The sequence below is a fragment of the Drosophila virilis genome, chromosome 2 (assembly GCF_030788295.1).
Source record: "Drosophila virilis strain 15010-1051.87 chromosome 2, Dvir_AGI_RSII-ME, whole genome shotgun sequence".
NCBI classification, from domain to species: domain Eukaryota; kingdom Metazoa; phylum Arthropoda; class Insecta; order Diptera; family Drosophilidae; genus Drosophila; species Drosophila virilis.
This window is the reverse complement of record NC_091544.1, coordinates 35,181,639-35,201,899: the sequence shown is the minus strand read 5'-3', so window position 1 is coordinate 35,201,899 and position 20,261 is coordinate 35,181,639. Positions and strand designations below refer to the sequence as shown.

The 20,261-nt window shown below is 43.7% G+C and overlaps 1 protein-coding gene across 1 annotated transcript; it reads right to left on the bottom strand.

Moving 5' to 3' along the window:
- Positions 1-13,686: 13,686 nt before the first annotated feature.
- Positions 13,687-18,570, bottom strand: LOC138910868 (uncharacterized). The gene is made up of 4 exons (XM_070206690.1): positions 17,196-18,570; positions 16,888-17,043; positions 16,424-16,725; positions 13,687-15,735 (listed from the first exon to the last, which is right to left on the bottom strand). Exons 1-4 carry the CDS (start codon positions 18,568-18,570, stop codon positions 13,687-13,689), a joined length of 3,882 nt encoding a protein of 1,293 aa, XP_070062791.1.
- Between the last annotated feature and the right edge of the window lie 1,691 nt (positions 18,571-20,261).

The following is a 20,261-nucleotide window of genomic DNA, read 5'->3' as shown; positions in this document are numbered from 1 at the left end:
TGCGTCAGCACTGCACTGACACTCACTCGCGTCAGTCTGCAAGACGAACTTGGCGGAAAAGTCGGGGCAAGCCAACACAGGGGCAGTCGTCAAGCCCTCCGTCAATCGACGCAATGCCTCCTCCTGTTCTTGCTCCCATGCCCATTTCTGCCCCTTCTTTTAGAGCGCTGTGAGTGGCTGTACCTGGGTCGCGAAATCGGGTACGAAACGCGTGTACCATGACGCCATCCCGAGAAACTGCCTCAGTTCCTTGCAATCTGTTGGGGTCCTCAGGTTTCGTATCGCTTCCACCTTCTCCGGATCGGTCCGTATCCGTTCTCCGCAAATTACATGTCCTAGGTAGACTAACCTCCCCCGGAAGAAGCTGAATTTTTTCCTATTTAACCGGAGATTGGCCGCCCTTAGCCGGCGGAATACCTCCCTCAAGTTATCTACATGCTGTGTTTTCGTCGCTCCTATTACCACGAAGTCGTCTAGGTAAGCGAACGCATGAGGCTCCATCTGCGGCCCTATTACCGTATCCAAAGCGCGCTGGAATGTCGCACTCGCCGAGTGTAAGCCGAATGGCATCACCCGCCATTGAATAAGACCCCTTCCAGGGACTGTGAACGCCGTACACTCCCGGCTTTCGGCTGCCATCGGTATCTGCCAATACCCGTGCTTCAAATCCAGAGTGGAGATGAACCGGGCGTGGCGCAACCGCTCCAGGATGTGGTTAATACGAGGCACCGGATAAGCGTCCGGAATGGAATGCGCGTTGAGTTGTCGGTAGTCAATGCACATACGCCACTCGCCAGTCGATCGGGGCGCCAGACGATCGGGGCGCTGTGAGGACTACGCGACGGCTCGATGGCATTTGCCCGGATCAACTCATCCACTTGCTCGTCGATCACCCTCTGCATGGCCGGATTCTTGGAGTAGTACCTTTGTTTCAACGGCTTGTCATCCTTCAGCCGGATTCGGTGCTCCGCGATGTGCGAGATTCCCTGCAGCCCCTCGAAGAGAGCCAGTTCTGACTCCAGGAACTCCCTCAGTTCTGGATCCAGATCCGCTGGCCACTCCGCCTCTTCAATGCCGTTCTCGCCCCCTCCTGGAACCACTTCGACTCCAGACAGAACTCCATGGCCGCTCGATTCTGGCAGTCGCTCCTGGCCTTCTATCTCCGTGTGGATTCTGGTCATCGCTCCTACTCCATCCTTTCTCTTGCACGTTCCCGCCGTGCCGCTTCCGTAGCCATTAGAAGTCTGCCTCTGCAGCTCTATGCGCCACCTCTTGGGTTCTCCAGGCTGTCGATTCGGGTCGGACTTTACTCCCCTTTTCCTGACCTTTTCCGTCGAAGGCCGAGCAGGTACTCCCTTTCCATGCCTTGTGAGGCCTTCCTCCGGCTCCCTCTGTAGCCGAGCAGGTGCTCCCTTTTCATGCCTTGGGAGGCCTTCCTCCGGCTCCCTCTGTAGCCGAGCAGGTGTTCCCTTTCCATGCCTTGGGAGGCCTTCCTCCGGCTCCCTCTGTAGCCGAGCAGGTGCTCCCTTTTCATGCCTTGGGAGGCCTTCCTCCGGTTCCCTCTGTAGCCGAGCAGGTGCTCCCTTTCCATGCCTTGGGAAGCCTTCATCCGGCTCCCTCTGTAGCCGAGCAGGTGCTCCCTTTCCATGCCTTGGGAGGCCTTCCTCCGGCTTCCTCTGTAGCCGAGCAGGTGCTCCCTCTTCATGCCTTGGGATGCCTTCCTCTGGCTCCCTCTGTAGCCGAGCAGGTGCTCCCTTTTCATGCCTTGGCCGGGCTTCCTCCGGCTCCCTCTGTAGCCAAGCAGGTGCTCCCTCTTCATGCCTTGGGATGCCTTTCTCCAGCTCCCTCTGTAGCCGAGCAGATGCTCCCTTTTCATGCCTTGGGCGGCCTTCCTCCGACTCCTCGCTCGTTCCTGGCGTCACGCCCGGTGTCGTCGCTGCTTCTAGGACCAGTTCCCCCTTGCCGCAGCGTATTGTGGTATTCATCGCCCCCAAAAAATCCATACCCAGGATGACATGGTCCAGCATTGAGGGCATGATGAGCATCGTCATGCTGATCGTTTTTCCCCCTAATCTGGCGTCTACTCTCAAAGCCTTTTCTACCTCGAGGGTGGACCCATCTGCCAGGCGGATGCGCGCCTGTATTTCCTCCGCTCTTCCCCGGATCGTCCATTTGCGTACGCAGTCCTCACTCATGAAGCTACGAGTGGCTCCGGTATCGATCGTGGCGGGCATCGTTCGTCCGCCAATCTCTACCGTAGCGACGATCCGGCCATCGTCCTTCTTCAGGGGGTGTCCTATAGCTGCGTTCCGCGTGTATTGGCGCCGACCCGATCCTGGTCCGGACGACGCCGTTGCCCGTTTCCCGTCTCCGCGCAGCGGCGACCCTCCCGACTACTTCGGCCCCGGCTTCCACATACCCAACAAAATAAGACAGGGGCCTTGGGACATTCCCTGGCAAAATGCCCCTCCTGTGCACACCTACGACACGCCCGTCGCGGATCATATCCGTTCCCGGCCTCTTGGCTCATCATCTGATGGGCAACCTCTGCGTGAGTTGCAGCGGGTGGGGTGGAGACCCTGTTGTCCACAACGGTCGTCCCGGATCCGCTGGGAGCAGACCGGAACGGATTGAGATGTCCCGAGGACTGCGCCGTCCTCGCCCACTCTGCACTATTTGAACTAGAGACACCCTGATCCAAGGGTTGGCTGCCTGAGTACTCCGCCCTCTGCCTCACGACGGTCTCGTATTCGACGGCCAGTTGAGTTAGCTGGGATAGGGTAGAAAAGTCGTAGGGTTGCCGTCGCACATAGAGCCTGTATTCCGGAGCGGCGTTCTCGTAGATCCGATGCAGCTCTTGCGCCGGCTCGTATCTCTATCAAATATTCCTTGAACGCGTCACCTACGCGCTGCCTCCAGGATCGGATCTCGTCCTCATGCCTCTCGAAGTAACGAGGGTGCAAGAAAAACTCCAAGAAATCCCTCCTAAACACGGCCCACGGCACATCCCTTAGCCCACTGCTCAGAAACCAACGAGCAGCCCTATCACAGAATACCTCGCCTCCGATGGATGGTGCGGCCTAGTGTAGCAGGGACCACCACCCGGTTCAACAGGGGACCTCCCCACCTCTGCGTTGACCGCAGTTGCCCCGCGGTCTTCATTTCCACCGAGAGCAGGAACTGCCTCCACGCCCGAGACGGTCAAACTCGGGGTGGGCGCCTGTAAAAGCCCGTACAGCTGAGAGCTTCTGAGGTCAGGTTCCGACTTTTGCCGTGGCCGTCCACCAAAGTCGGGTGGGACGCCCCAAGATGGCGGTTCAAGAGTTTTAGCATACTGGGATTTGAGCTCGGCTCGCCGAGCTCGAATGACCGCCCTCCTGCACGTAGGTGGATAGACGCTTACGTAGCTCCTCCACGCGCCCGTCTTTTTCCAGCCCAAACTCCTGGGCGATCGCCACTAACTCCTCTTTGCGTCGCTGGTGAATCCAGCGGACGCCTACCCCCGGGTTTTGGCACTCACCTGCCCCCATCCTTTATTGTATACTTCCTTGCTAGTCGACGTCGCTGTTTCCCTCTCTTCCCGTTCTAGGGGCTCCGTCGGTCCCTTTACTATTCCTCTCTCCTTTTCTTGGTGTTGGTGTCTTATCACTTTTTTTTTTATATTTTATTTATTATTATTATTTTTTTTTTTTTTTTGTTTAATTAATTTTATTTATAAAAGAAAATTTTATTATTATTCACTTAAAGGGTGACCACTTCACTGCCCCCGACAGCTGTACTCGCGAATTCCACTTTTCACCGCGCGTGAGTTGGATTCGCCCTACTGTACAACCGCTGCCGCGACGCCTTAACGGTCCTTCGACGCCGACGTCGACTGCGGCGCGAGTATCCTGACCAAACCAAACCCATATCTACCTCTACACCACTACACAATCCGGCCGTGGCCTCGTACCATGTATGCTAGCGGGCCGTGGCCTCGCTCCAACCACACTAGCGGGCCGTGGCCTCGCACCAACCCCACTACCTAAATGCTCTATCTTTCTGCCGGGCCGTGGCCTCGTACCACTATGCTAGCGGGCCGTGGCCTCGCACCAACTACACTAGCGGGCCGTGGCCTTGCACCAACTACACTAGCGGACCGTGGCCTCGCACCAACTCCACTACCTAAACACCAACCGGCAATGCCCACCCCGGAGCTACAATCTCGTACCGCATGCCCCTCGTTCGAGGTTAGGTCGAACACCGGTTAGTTCCGAGGTTAAGGTAAGCCGGGTTACCAGGAAACAGGGAATAATCCAATACTTTCTAGATAATTACAACATTGGCACTTTATTCACTATTATTCATTCCGACCTTATCGTAAATCCTAAGCTAAACCCTACCGCTCTGTTTTCTGGAGCCCTAGCGCTCCACTATACCGTCTATGATTTCGTTTGTCTCGCACAGCACTTCTACTTACCCTTAACGTTCAATCACAAGTGCCGCCACGCTCGCCGGCAAGGCATGCGCTCGCTTCGGCTGCTCAACTTCGCCGCGAGCTTTCGCAACCTCGCCTCGGAGCTTTCGCTCTTCGCCGCCGAATTGAAGTTGCGCTCTCAAAGACGGTGTTGAGCAACCGATCGACAACGCACGGTTGCAGCGGCGGCCGGCGGTTAAATTCAATTTCTCTATTTAAATCAATTATAATATTCGCGGCTCCTTGCCTCTTTGCTACTAATCGAACTGATTGTATTACTGATGGCTCCTTGCCTCTTATTTCACTAAGATCTTAACCTAATATAATTAATACTTATAACTAAAGAAAATTAACGCGTTGTCCTGCCAGCGGCTCCTTGCCGTAATTTGGCCAAAGGGATGACGGCTCTTTGCCGTGAAAACTGTGGGGTGGCTGGTCTCTTTAGCCGCCTCACAACCCAAATTGATAAAAAAACAGAATTTCCATATCGATTTGTATCGATCGCCTGGAAACTGAGTAAGTTATCGATTATCGGCAAACAAATTCAATCTCTGAGTGTGCCCTAGGCCTTGTACATCGGTTGATCCCTGCAAGACACACACATTGGTAACGCGCGCGAAATAACACTATACCTAAACAAAAACAAGTAAGAGGTTTTAGTCAGGAGCTCCCGACTAGAGGATACCCTAAACCTTCTTCTTCCAACATCAAATGCATACATATATTCTATATTAGAAGCTATATGTCAAGTTTGGGGACTCAAGCTCTTATTATTTACCAAAATTGCCGAAAAAACAGGATATCGATATCGATTTTTATGGATTGATTGGAAAACGGAGTAAGTTATCGATTATCGGGAAAAAAACTCGATCTGCGCGGGAGCTAGGAGCATCTCATCTACATCTAAAATTTCAAGTTTCTAGCTCTTATAGGTTCTGAGATCCCTTATACCCATTTTTAATGGGTTCAGGGTATAAAAAAGTTTTTAGCCGGTAGGGCTCGAACTCGCGACAGACCGCATCACTTGCTATGCCTCTACTCAGCAGCCACACCAATAATTATGTACCTTTGATAAAAAAAAGGGACTCAAATGGCATTACAGAAAAGATTCGTTAGAATGCGAAGCAGTATGTGTGTACATGTATACATAAATTCTTAAAACTGCTGCCCCATTCAATTGCGCAGTTGCATATAACTTTGTTTTTTCTTAGCCGATCTTTATGAAATTTTCTACAGTATATCTTATTGTACCATAGAATATTTGTATATTCTGAAAAAGTCAATTGCATTAAAATTGTGGATTAAATTGGTTGGCAATAAAAGTTGGGTTATTAACTTGATTTATAGCTCGACGTGTTGGAAGCGGGGAGGTGGCGATAGGTATAAAATGAAAGATACTTGACATATATTTGATATTCTTGTTGACTCTAGCTCTTATTATTTACCAAATTTGCTCAAAAACCAGGAAGTCGATATCGATCAGTCCGAAAAGGTCCAAATAACTATGACCACTAGCAAAAATGGAATCTCTGAAATTGAGAGATTTCACAAAACAGTTAATGAAAAGCTTAGAATAATTAACAGCGAGTCCGATCCGGAAAATAAATTAGCACAATTTGAAACAATACAACTGGTAGAACACCAACAAATATTTTCATATATGCCAGAACCTCCGAATATAACACTCAAGAAAATAAACTTAAAACAAGTAAGAGGTTCTAGTCAGGAGCTCCCGACTAGGGGATACCCTGAACCCTCTTCTTCCAACATCGAATGCATATATATATGCTATTATAGAAGCTATATGTCAAATTTGGGGACTCTAGCTCTTATTATTTACCAAAATTGCCCAAAAAACAGGATATCGATTTTTATCGACTGCTTGGAAACGAAGTAAGTTATCGATTATATTATTATTATTAAATAAACTCGATCTGCTAGGGAGCTAGGAGCACCTACATCTAAAATTTCAAGTCTCTAGCTCTTATAGGTTCTGAGATCCTTGCGTTCATACATACGGACGGACGGACGGACGGACGGACATGGCTAGATCGACTCGGCTATTGGTGCTGATCAAGAATTTATATACTTTATGGGGTCGGAGATGCTACCTTCTGCCTGTTACATAGATTTGAATTATTCGGACATATTATTTCTAAGTAGGCTTCTTGAAAAATTGGAAAATCTGCTTCGTTGTGGTAGTATAGCATACTTTTCTTTGTGCATAAGTATTCTTTTATTAATTCTTTGGCATGCGCGTAAGTCATGTCTTTGTATGTAATTTTTATGTTGGTTTTATGAAAGTAATTCGTAACTTTTGTTTCGTTCTCGGTTCCTTTTTCAAATTCTATTTGTCGATTATAATAAATAAGAGGTCTTTCTGTGATTTGTAAATGGTTACTGTTGTCTTCTTGAGCACTATGTATGGTTGCTCTTGTGCTGGTTGTATCTTCGCCTGAGAAGTTTTCGTTTAATTTAATTCTGGACAGAGCATCTGCCACATCATTTTATTTTCCTGGGACGTATTTAATTTGGAAATCAAACTCATTTAGCTTGATTTTCCATCATTGTAATTTCATGTTAGGTTCTTTCATGTTATTTAACCAGACGAGTGGTCTGTGATCATTAAGGATTTGAAATTGTCGACCAAAGAGATAGGACCTAAAGTATTTAGTGGCCTAAACGATTGCTAATAATTCTTTTTCAATCGTTGAATAATTTATCTCATGCTCGTTGAGAGTTATACTTGCATATCATATAGGCTTATGCTCTTGCGAAGGGACGGCCCCTATTGCCATATCACTCGCGTCTGTAGTTAATGAAAATTGTTCTTTCGAAGTTAAGGTATATTAAAATTGGGTCGGATGTTATGAGAACTTTTAATTTATCAAACGCTAATGCGTAGTCTTTGTCATTTAAATTGATTTTTGCTCCTTTTCTTAATTTAAGTGTTAATGGTTTTACTACATTAGAAAAATTTGGAATAAATTTCCTATAGAAGCGACATAATCCTAGAAATGATTTAATTTCTTTTGGGGTTTTTGGAATTGGGAATTTGACAATTGCTTGTATTTTGTTGGGATTTGGTTTTATACCCTCAGTTGTGATGATGTGACCGAGAATTTTATTTTCTTTTCTCATAACTCTCCAACTGTAGTTTTAAGTAAGCTTCTCTAAGCTTCTTAAATACTTTTTGTACCGACAAAATGTGCTCCTCCAATGAAGTGGAAAAAATAATAATGTTGTCTAAGTAGACCAGACAATCCTTAAAAATTAAATCTTCTAATAGATTGTTCATACAACGTTGGAAAGTTGCAGGTGCATTCTTATGACCAAATGGCATGCGAGTGTACTCGTAATGGCCATGTTTAGTCGAAAATGCGGTCTTGGGTATTGAACCAGGATCCATTTGGATTTGGAAGCCTTTGGCTAGATCAATGGTTGTGAAATATTGGCATTTCCCAAGGTTGTCTTATATTTCATCCATGATCGGGATAGGGTATTTATCGTTAATAGTTAATTAATTGAGATTGCGGTAATCTATGACTAACCGGAACTTTTGCTTTCCAGATGCATCGTTTTTCTTTGGAACGATTATTACTGGTGAGCAGTAAGGGGATTTGGATTTACGTATGATATTTTGTTTTATCATATCGCTTATTTGTTTATTTACTTCCTCATCGTATATTTGAGGATATTTGTATGGACGCTTGTATATTGGGTCCTCATGTTGTGTTTGTGTTTGTTTGAATTTTGTGTTTAATTGTACTAGTGAATGTCAAATTGCCACCTTTACGGTACTGGATATCACAAAATTCATGTAAAACATTTTAATTTGTTCTTTTTCTTCTGAAATTAGGTGCTCAAGCCTAAACTTATTGTTTTCTATTAATTTGTTATTAATAGCGAAGTTAAATTGTCTGTCCTCTGTTGAGGGTGGATCAAGGCACTCTTGTGCGGTCATGTCCTCTTCGACCTCTTCGTCATATCTCTCATATATCTAAAACAAAAGTTAAATTCTCCTAAGGTTACGGATCCTTGTGCATAGTCTATTTTTGCTTGACATGCTTCAAGGTATTCTCTCCCAATCAGAACATCATAATGCTCTGAGATGTCGTGAATATACAATTTTTGTTTACTCGGACAAATTTTGCTTGCTCCTAATCGTATGCTTTGTTTTAATTCAATAACACCATTTATGGTGTGAACCTTTAATGTTTTGTTGTGAACTGGAAAATTAAAGCGGTTTGTTTTCATGGTTGAAACTGTGTCAATGACACATTTTAAAACTTTGTCATTCATAATCAATTTTATGAATGGATTGCTTCTGTTTGTTGCGAGACTTGCTGATGAAAATATTCGGATGTATCCATTTTCATTCGGATGTATCCATTTTCATCTTCCCACTGTTGCTCTCTCTTTGACGTTTAGTCGGAGTGTTTGGCGCATTCAAGCGTGACAGGGACTGATTTTGATAGTTTAAAGGATTTCGGGATCTACCTTGACTTAATTTCTGTTGGAACTCGTGGTGAGCTTTCTGATTGTCTTCGGACTTATTGTGCTGTTTATTTTGTACGTGATAACTCTGATTCGTGTTGGAATAGCCACTTGAACTGGTGGTTGGGTTAGCATTTAGCTGATAATTTCCCATGTTCCTACGATTGTTATTTTGATTTCCCTGAACGTTATTATTTTTAGGTTTTTCAGTAACGCTATTTTCATATAATCCCTCTCTTTGAGGTAACATCTTTGATTGTGTTATTCATAGCATTTGTATAAAGTGTCGTATTGCTAGGTATATTTTCTACTGCTAACTTATTTAACAACAAAAGATTTATTTTCGAGATCCTCGATGAACTTACGAACATTTCCTTGGTAATTCGTGTTGTATAAGCGTCGAAGGAGTTCTTGAAATGGTGTTTGCACTTTATACTCTTCAATCAACGCGTTTCTCAGCTCCTGCCAAGTTGTGGCTGCTGTCCTTTGTGAAATTCTCTGAGCATCTCCTGTGACTTGCAATTCGATGGCTCCGTATAAGATGCTGTGTTGTCTAACATCTCGGGTTGGATAAAGGTGTAGGATCATTTTAATGAAAGCGTTTAGATTTTCCGTTGATCCGTCAAAGCTTGGCACCTGTCTTAGTTGTGAAAGGGCCTGGTTGAGGTGTTGTTCTGATAATTCCATGGTCATCTTAGTGTAATACACTTCTTTTTTTTCGTTAGATGATTTTTTTTGTTTTAAATAGTTTTGAGTTTGTAGTTTTTGAACTTTTTTGTTCTTTGATTTTGCACTTTTATTTCTTTGCACTTTGTTTTTAATTTAGATTATAGTTTGTGATGGATTATTGTTTTGATTTTTTTTTTGTGTGTGTCTTAAAAAGACCCAGTTATAACGTATTGTAGGGATCAAATGATATGCAAAGCCAGTCGTTATTAACTGTAGTAGCTTTATTGCCCAAGGGGTCAATGTTATTAGACTACTAGCGACAAGAAGGCTCTTTTGCGGATACGTATTCGAGAAAATGTTTGTTACACACCGACAACAATTTCGGTCGCGATTGTGCCTTAGATCTGGGAATTAATTATCCTTTAGCGATCTTTACTTTTTCCCAACGTATCCTACCGGCTGCGCCAATTAAGTTTTACACGTTAAGTTACTATAAAAAAATATATTTCAATTTATTACTTTCACTAACGTCTACTTTTGTTGAGTACATTCAGATTTGCTTCCCGAATATGAACTGATTTATCTAACTGTTGCGGTCGCTTAGCAAACTTCGCTTTGAGAGAGTTTGAGTCAAAATTGACAGTGGCGTGATATTTAGGGTGAATTGTTTATGTCGACCAAAGGGGGACAGTTTGATCTTGAGCAATGTCGATGTTATCACCAGGCTCTTTGATTACAATATTAGAAATGTTTATACTTGTGCTTATGCTTATGTGCTAAGTTATGTTAAAGGGTGTGTGCGACTATGGATATGTCACTCCCCCAACCATTGGAAAAGTGCCTGTCCTCAGGTGTTTAAGTTTGGATATAGTGTAACATTTTCTTCTTTTACAATTGGTGTATCTCCTATTATTGTAGGTGTTTCTTCTACTTTGGGTTTTTTATATTTTATAATTAATTTCTTAGGTATGCTTTTGAACTTATATGTCAAATATAGTGTTAAACTTATTAATATGATTACAAATATGGTTATTGTAATTATCTGGAGTACATTGTTAAATTTTGTATGTTCATTTATAATTTGTTTCGTTTGTACAAACGAAAGTGGTTCTAATTTTATAACATCATTGCTTACGTAAATACTTTGAGTATAATCTAACATATTGTTTGAAATTGAAATTTTATTAATTTGCAGTGAACAATTAAAGATTTTTATTATATTGTTTCCTTCTATTGTTATTTCGTTATTTATACAATTATGATTTAATATAGTTTTTGGTAAATTCCAAGTTAAAATTATATTTGGTTCTACGTAGTTGATTTGAAAATTTTGCAAAATTTTAGTATAACTACATTCTGATGTTATTTGGTTTAAAATTCCTGTCAAACATTCGTTTTTAATTAATTTTTTTGTTTCTTTGCTATAAACTTTTTTATCTTGGGTAAAATATTTTTCATGAGCTATTTCTGTCAAAATGTTATTATTATCATCCGGGTATGGAATTATTTCGAATACCGAGCATTTTATTATTTCTCGAGGAATATGGGATATTATCAGTATTTCATTTGTATCTGATTTAAACCAAGTGGAAGTTTTTGTATTCAACAATTTCTCAGAATTAACATGCAACAAATAGTCATGTTTTAATAATTTCGGGCTAAAAATGCCTAATCTTGTGAGCTGCATTCCCATCTCAATGTCTTCTATATATTCTGTAAAGCGTTGTAAGTTAAATATAAGGATATCTAATTTCTTTCGTTTTTTTTTTCTCTTGATCTAGTTCGTTCATGATTTCTATTTCTTTGTTTATAGCTTCTATTATGTGATTTAATTCGTTAACCTGAACGCTGTTTTCTGCTAAGTTGCTTATTTTTTGTTCAATTTCGATTTTGTCTTCTTGATCTAATGTTTCAAATAAGTATTTATATATTATTCTTACTATGTTAACTAAACATCTTTTGCTGCGTTTGGGTATTTTTAAGCCGTTTACTTCTCTGTTTAATTTTTCTACTAGGTTTTCGATTTGTATTAGGTTATTAAATTCTTTACTTTGTTCAATTAAGTTGTTAAAAGTTTCTTCGGTTTTTGTTATATTAACCGTTAAACAATGGAATTCGTAATCTGTCGGAATGTCTATGGTTCCTGTTTTAAATATGAGATAGCCGTTATGGGCTTTGATAGGATTAATTTCAATGCTTTGTGCATTTATATGGTTTACAGTTATTGATAGTAATATTATAATAATTAGTTTAAGCTGGTGCTTGTATGTTTTGATCGCTGTCTGTTGTTGACCTGTAATATATTTGCTTTTGTAATGTGTTATTTTCCTGCCTCTGTTTGTTTTCTCAAAATGTTTGTCGTCGATTTGTCTAAGTTCTCCTGTTTTCTTGAACGGGGTTGTCGTCTTTGATTTAACTAATGGTGAATTGGTGTATATATATATTTTGTTGAGGTTATTTATTAGTTTTTCTTTATTAGCTTGAGTGTCATACTCTGGTGTACCTGCGCTTATGAAGTGTGGAGTATAGTTTCAAATTTTGTAAGTTTATTTTTGACGTCTGAGTCGCTGCTAATGATTCTTAATTTTTCGTTGACTGTCTTATGAAATCGTTCTACGTCGGATATACCATTTTTACTAGTGGTTATATTAATATTCACTGCTTCTGAATTTAGCCATAATTGTAAAGCTGTGCACATAGAAGCTGAGTCTTTGTCTGCTTTTATTTTGATGGATTTACCCATTTGGTTGAACACTTGGATTATAGCTCTGTTTGTGGGGGTGGCGTCAGATAAATAGTCCCCTATTATTGTTGTTGGTGAAAATAAGCACTTTATTAGAAGTTTCTGCTGCATGTAACAAACTCTGCTGGTTAAGTGATTTTACATATTTTTGGCTGGAGTGATGGAGGTGGAAAGGAGACCACGAGGAGAGTGCTGAGCGCATCTGGGATCGACTTAGTGAGTGAGTCTCTCTCAGTGAGTGAGTCTGTCTCACTGAGTGACTCTTTCACACTGAGTGAGGCTCAGTCAATGCTGTGTTCACACTAGCACTGGTATGAACATTCTCCCCCCCCCCTGGCAATATGCAGATTGCAAGAATTCCTATTGCGTGCATGTGCCAGAGAGTATCCATCCAAACTTGGTATTTTGATCCATCGGCAGACCGCCTTGGCTCGGGAGGATACCTGGTTGGATGATGTCTGGGTAGGCGTCGGCGCCGAGTACCAAAGGGACTGGAGATGGACGGAACCATTCGTTGTCCGCCAAAGCGACGTTGCTGAACGGGTCCTTCATGTCCGCTCTGATGGCTCGGGCTGGAGTTATGCAGCTGAGTTGCGGGTCAGCCATGAAGACCACTTCTCGAGACATCTGAGTTGTCTTGGAGCGTAGCACGGCTGTGCACGCTCCTTCTGCGCCAATGCGTGTGACGGAAAGGCCATAGGCCGTTGCCACGGTTGCATTAATGCGGCTTACTGAACAACATCGATCGATCAGAGCCCGAGTCTCAAGGGTCTTTTTTCCGGTGTCGAGCAGAACTATGGCGGTGGGCAATATACTGACCCCCTTGTGGTGGAGAAGGGACGTAAGCGACGTCCGTATAGTAGCACGTCTCGGGCTTGGGGGTGATGTGCCGCTGGAGGGCGAGGAGCCAGAGGCTCTTCTTGTGGGCTTGTTGTCTGACCGAGAGGGTCGAGCGCTACGGGGATCACGCATGTGGAGTAAGGTGTGTTGGTCCTTTTTGCAAATTTTGCACTTGGCTCCACTGCGGCATGATTCCCCTGCATGCTGATGAGCCAGGCAGTTGGAGCAATATTTGTTAATTAACACGGCTCGGAGACGCTTCTCGGGCGTGAGCTTCAAGAAGAGCTGACACTTGCGTAGTGCATGGATGCCTCTACACACCCGGCATCTAAAAGAGTCCGTTCCTTGACGTTGATTGGATGCCTTTGTTGACGGTGCCATGCTGGTTCTCTACAGAGGAGTGAACTGGAGAATAAGATGTAGGACAGGTGTTACTATGTGATGATTTTGTTTTGAAAGAGGGATTAGTTGCTTTTAAGGATTAGTCGGTGGTGCTATTTGCCTCAGTAGGAAGAAGGACCAATTTGGCTATTGGCCTTCGGATGACACCATGAGCGGTAAGCACGTCCACTACGCGGACCTTGTCATCTGTGCCTGGGCAAGTCAGCTGGACTCGGCCAAGGCGCCATTCATTTATTGGTATGTTATCTTCCTTGATAATCACCATATCACCGACTTGGAGGTCCCTTGTAGGGGACTGCCATTTGTTTCGCTTATGGAGCTCTTTCAAATACTCATTCTTCCACCGTAAGCAAAATTGCTGGTGGAGCGCTTTGAGTCGCTGCCAACGGTTAATTATAGAAATAGCGTCTTCTTTGATTACTGGCTCGTTAGTTGACAGAAGAGGGCCACCAACTAGGAAGTGGCCTGGACTTAGAGCCAATAAATCAGTCGGATCTTCCGACATTGGAGAGATTGGCCTGGAGTTAAGGCAGGCTTCAATCTTGGAGAGGAGAGTCGCGAACTCCTCATATGTATATTTTGAGGCTGCGGTGGACTTGTAGAATTGGGTCTTAAAGCTTTTGACCCCTGCTTCCCACAATCCGCCCATGTGAGGAGCGCAAGGAGGATTGAAATGCCAACACAAGTTTTGATGGCTATGCTTGGATAAGATGAGCTCTTTGGTCTCTTGCAAGAAATCTCTCGAAAGAACGGATGACGCTCCCACAAATGTTTTCCCATTATCTGAGTACATCTGTTGTGGAAGGCCACGTCTTGCAATAAATCGCGAAAATGCGGCCAGGAATCTCTCCGTGGTTAGATCTGTGGTGGCTTCTAAATGGATTGCTTCCGTGCTGAAACACACGAAGACACAGACATAACCCTTGGTAATTTTGCATGCTCTACCAATGTAGCTTTTAATATCGAAAGGTCCGGCAAAGTCTACACCCGTATGTGTGAAGGGTCGCGAAAAGGTTGATCTCGCCCTTGGGAGTTCGTCCATAAGTTGGGTCTGGAGTCGTTTACGGTGTATTACACAGACCTTGCAGGAGTTTATGGTAGATTTTACCAGGACCTTGAGCTTTGGGATCCAGTATTTGGCTCTTATGAGGCGCATTACCAACTGATTGCCTCCGTGAAAACAAATAAGGTGGGTAAATCGGACCAGGAGGCGTGAAAAATCACAATTGGCCGGAATGATTATGGGGTGTCGCTCATCATAGCCTAACGAGGTTGACGCTCTCACCCGTCCACAGGATCGCAGAATACCCCTTTGATCGATGAAAGGGGTTAAAATGCAAAAGCTGCTTGATCCTTGAATTGGCTGCTTATCGAGCAAACAGCTATACTCCTTAGGATAAGCTTGGCGTTGAGTATACTCGATAAGTCGGAACTGAACTCTCGTAAGTTCTTCATTACGGAGCTCGGCGGGAAAGTGGATCGCTGGATTTCTACAGCGCTGGATAAACCGACAGACATATGCAATAACTCGCAATGCCTTTTTGAATCTGGAGAATCGTCCCAGAAGGTTATAGGAGGGTAGCTGTGAGACATTGCACTTCACTGCGCGTTGTTCAATCTCTGTCTCAAGTACCGTAACAGGAACTGGCCATTGGTTTTGTGGTAGTTGTAACCATTCCGGTCCATGCCACCACAAAGTGCTGCCCAATAGGTCCCGAAGAGAAACCCCCCGACTAGCTAGGTCAGCTGGGTTATGTTCGGATCGAGCATGGGACCATTTGCCATTGGTTGATGATATCTTGGCTACCCGGTTAGCCACAAAGGTAGACCATTTGCATGGAGGTTTATCCAACCAGGCAAGAACAATAGTGGAGTCTGTCCAATTGAAATTTTCATTACTCTTGATGGGGAGCTGAGGAATAGGAGCCGTGGTGAGCTCGGAAAGAAGGACGGCGCCACACAGCTCTAAGCGTGGTAGTGATACCGTCTTAACTGGCGCGACTCTCGTTTTTGCTGCGAGAAGGTGAGTGGAAATGCATCCGTTTATCTCGACGCGCAAATAAAGTGCAGCACCATATGCGCGCTGGGACGCGTCGCAGAAGCCGTGAAACTGCACCTTTGCCTTTTGCTGAAAATCGACCCATCTTGGAATACGGATCTCTTCGAGAGAGGGATAGTCGGCTAGGAATTCATGCCAAGATGAACGAGATGCAGGGAATCATCCCACCCCAGCTCTTGGAGCCAGATCTCTGGCATGAAAATCTTTGCTCGAACTATCACAGGTGCTAGCCATCCAGCAGGATCGAACAATTTCGCAATCCGTGATAGTACTTCACGTTTAGTGAGCGAAGGCTGAGATACCATTTTGGACGGAGCAAAGAAAAACTGGTCTGTTGTGGCTTGCAATCGAATGCCTAGCGTTTTAGCGACGCTGGCCTCTTCGATTTCTAAGAAATCCGCACACAGTAAGTGGTCCCTTGGTATTCCTTTTAACACTTCCTTTGTGTTGGATGTCCACTTTCTCAGAGGGAACCCAGCTCTGTCGAGTGCCATGCGGAGTTCTGCAATGGCTGAAATTGCTTGTGGCTTCGTGTGTGCCCCTGCTAGAACATCATCGACATACATATAATTTTGATTATATCGGATGCGATGGGACAATGTTCTCGTATATCACGAGCAAGTTGACGGAGGACCCGGATTGGGAGGTATGGGGCACAATTTAGCCCAAAGGTAACTGTATTGAGTTCGAAGTTGCAAAGTTCTTCGTTCTCATTGCGAAATAGTATTCGTTGGTAGGGCTTATGTCTTGGATCCACCTGGATTTGCCGATTAATCTTGGTTATATCGGCATTGAAAACGTAGAGGTAGAATCGCCACTTTAGTATCTGAAACGTCAGATCGGATTGGAGTACTGGTCCCGTGTGTAGGATATCATTAAGACTTTTGCCATTGGAAGACGGGCTGGAGGCGTTAAACACAACGCGAACCTTTGTTGTGGTGCTGTCGGGCTTAAAAACAGCATGATGCGGCAGGTAAAAATTATTGGGGTTGCTGTTTGGAGAAACTTGTGTCATATGACCTAAGTCGAAGTACTTCCGAATCACGGAGTCGTACTGCTCTTTCAAAGAAGGGTTTATTTTTAAACGATTCTCGTTCTTTAGAAACTGAGCTAGTGCGATAGATCTTGAATGTCCTAAGTCTATGTGATTAGGTTCTTGGAAAGGTAGGATGACTACATATCTGCCATTCTCGTTCCTTGTTGTTGTTCGGATGAAATTACTCTCACAAAAGGAGTCGGAGCTCTTTACCAGTTTGACTGGAATGTCCTCCACCTCCCAAAATTTTGTGAGAATGACGTCTAATTGCTCTTCTTGAGAGACAGATATTCGAGTCGAGAATGACGAGATTGCGGTGGATGCGGTCTTTGAAACTGGGCCTGTTAAAATCCACCCGAAAATTTAATTTAATTTCGATACTTGTGCCTGTACGGATTTGTACGGCAGCTTTATCAGGTGGAAGAGTCGCTCGGAAATAAATGTTGCCTCTGATCCCGAGTCGATCAGTGCACGAGCTGTATAATTTACACACAAATGGCGAACATATATAACAGCCGTACTATGGAGAACACCGTGGGTGTTAATTGCAACATATTGTGAACATTCGTTTGTTGGGATGGAGTGGACTGTATGGATTGATTGGAGGGAGCTGTTGCTTGTGGCATGGAGACTACTGTAGGGCTCAATTGTGGAGTGTCACTACGATGCAAAAGCGTATTGTGACGACCCTTGCACGTAAAACAATTGTGAGCACTTGTGCAATCCCTTAACTGATGACCCCTAGCGAAACAGTTCAAACATAGTTTTTGCTGTTTGATGTAAGTTGCCTGCTCGCTGACGGGCATTTGGAGAAATCGTGGGCACAGACGGATAGGGTGATTCTCCCTGGAGCGCAATTTGCAGGCTTGCGGCTTGTTAGCGACCTTATTCTCAAATGAGTTAAGCCTTCTAGTGGTAGGAGGTTCTGTTCGAACAATTCTGGAGTGCGCTGGAGTATTTGCGCTTGGCTTAAGCTCTTCTATCGCTTCTGGAGTGCGATAGCGTTCTAAGAGAAAGGCGTTTATCTCAAGCCAAGATGTGATGTCGTTTTTTCTGGAGATGGACTGTTCCCATAAGGAGAGTATTAATTTGGGTAATTTGGAGGAACATAGGAACACGAGGATACAGTCCCAGTTTTCTATGTTGATTTCGGATAACTCCAGAGCTGTTAAGCAACCTTGAATGGTGCTCTGAAGTTCCTTAATTGCCGTTCCAGACTCTTGGGAGATTGGCTGCAGGTTGAAAAGAATCTTGAGCTGGCTGTTGACTAACAATTTTCGGTTCTCAAAACGCTCAGTCAGATTGGACCAGGCTGATCGGAAGCCATCGTTAGTCAAAGGTGACTTCGATACAATCGCCTGAGCCTCACCGCTGGTTTTCGCATTGAGATGGAATAATTTCTCGTCCTCTGATAACCTAGGATTATTTATGTAAATTGCGGTAAAGAGGTCTCGAAATGTGGGCCAACGTATGTAATCTCCGCTGAAGATTTCTGTGTCGCAAGGAGGTAAGCGACACCCTGTGGGAACATATGTCGGAATGGTGGACTGAGCGGATGGTCTATTTTGGGCGTTAGCGGTATCGATTTGCTCGCTAAGTTTAGCGGCGCATCTCTCATATACCATGTAACAATAGTCGTACTTGGACTGCATAACTGAAATGGTTTCCAGTGAACCGGCTTCCGAGATTATTGTTGAGCCAACCTCGTACTCTTTTTCCACCTTGTCCCACAAGGCTCGCACTTGGTCTCGACGGACCTGGCACGTATAGACAGACGGGTCAAAGCCTCCAGGAGTGTTTATTTTTGCCTCAAACTGACTTAGCCGATCAGTGACAGCAATAAGCTTGATTAAGGGCGCGTATGTCATATTTTGGGCCGTTTTGGTATTAGCTCGCGTGGAAATCGGACTAGATCTTGTGCTAATGGTTGCCTTAGTGCGTCCGACTGCAGTGGTCAGGGATGCTTCGCTTTTAACTTTGGACGGCGTGCGACTGATTTTTATTTTTTTTATTTTTTATTTTTATTTATTTATTAATGGTCGACAAAACGAGTGTCTTCCTCATTATTCAAAAGATTGTACAATATAATTATATGCTAAAAGCCTAGTTAAAGGATACAATTTTCTTAATAGCATCACCGACCGATGGAGGTGTTTTATTTGCCAGTCCGGCCAGCTGTGCCCCTTTTCACAGCTAATTTTGTCAGTGACGCTATTAGAGCCTACATCTAAGCAGAAGGTTGTAAGTAGGAAAAAAGTGATCTCAAGTGAAATTAAAAATAATCTTAATTTGCTATATTAATAAAGAAAATACAATAAATAGGAAAAAATAAAGTAAGAAAATTGTTAATAAAGTAAAGCAATGTAAGTTAGATAAAGAGTGTTAAGTGGATAGGAGAAAAGTAATAGGAAATCACCGACACGGTGGGGGAAAATTTTTCAGCCTGTCCGGCAAGCTATGCCCCTGCTCATAGCTGGGAATGGTCAGCGACTTCCCGAAGGTATCCTGAAAGCAACGATTTTATTAGGGGTAGAGACAGTTCGGTAGAGAAAACGTGATGCAAACTATTAGAATTTTTTCATAGCACGCGAAAAGGATTGTGCATAGCGTAGTCTGTTGTGCACGTAGATAGTAATAAGGGGCGATAATTTTTGGTTAGTCTAGCCGGAACAGAGAATTGAAGACGCCCTAGCAGAAAAGGACAATCTATGTCGCCAATAATCAACTTATGTAGAAGGACAGCACCGAGCATTGTCCTACGTGTTGATTAACGACGGAAGGTTGAGAAGAAGCAGTCTGCTGGAGTAGGACGGCAACCGAAGATTAGGGTCCCAATTTAAACCTCGTAAGGCAAAAAGCAGAAATTGCTTCTGAACAGATTCAATACGATCCTGGCTGTTGTTATACTGTGGAGACCAGATGCAAGAGCAGTATTCAAGGATAGGGCGAACAAGAGAGATGTACAGAAGTTTTGTTATAAAAGGATCGTTAAACTCTTTAGACCATCGTTTAATGAGTCCAAGTACACCTTTTGCCTCATTAACAATGGTATCTATATGAAGATTGAAACAGACTTTAGAATCAAAAATAACGCCTAGATCCTTAACTGTTGGTATACGTTGCAAAGGGATATTGTCGATTGTATAACTGACAAGATATGGTGTAGTACGATTAAAAGTCATAAACATACACTTTGAACAATTTAGATGCAATTGATTGGCCGAACACCAAAGTTGCATAGCGTTCAAATCGTCTTGTAGACGAGAATGATGTAGGGGGTTAGTGTATGATAGAAAAAGTTTGACATCGTCCGCATACATGAGTACACGGGCATATGATATAACAGAGGGAAGATCATTTATAAAAAGTGTAAAGAGTAAAGGTCCAAGATGACTACCTTGAGGAACACCAGAAGTAACGTGAACCCCTTTAAAGGTAGTCAACCTCAGTATTACTCTTTGGGTCCTACCTTTTAAATAAGAATTAATCCAAAGTAAAAGGGACAGATGGAAACCTGTTCGGTCAAGTTTAAAAAGTAAAATGTCATGGTGCACAGAGT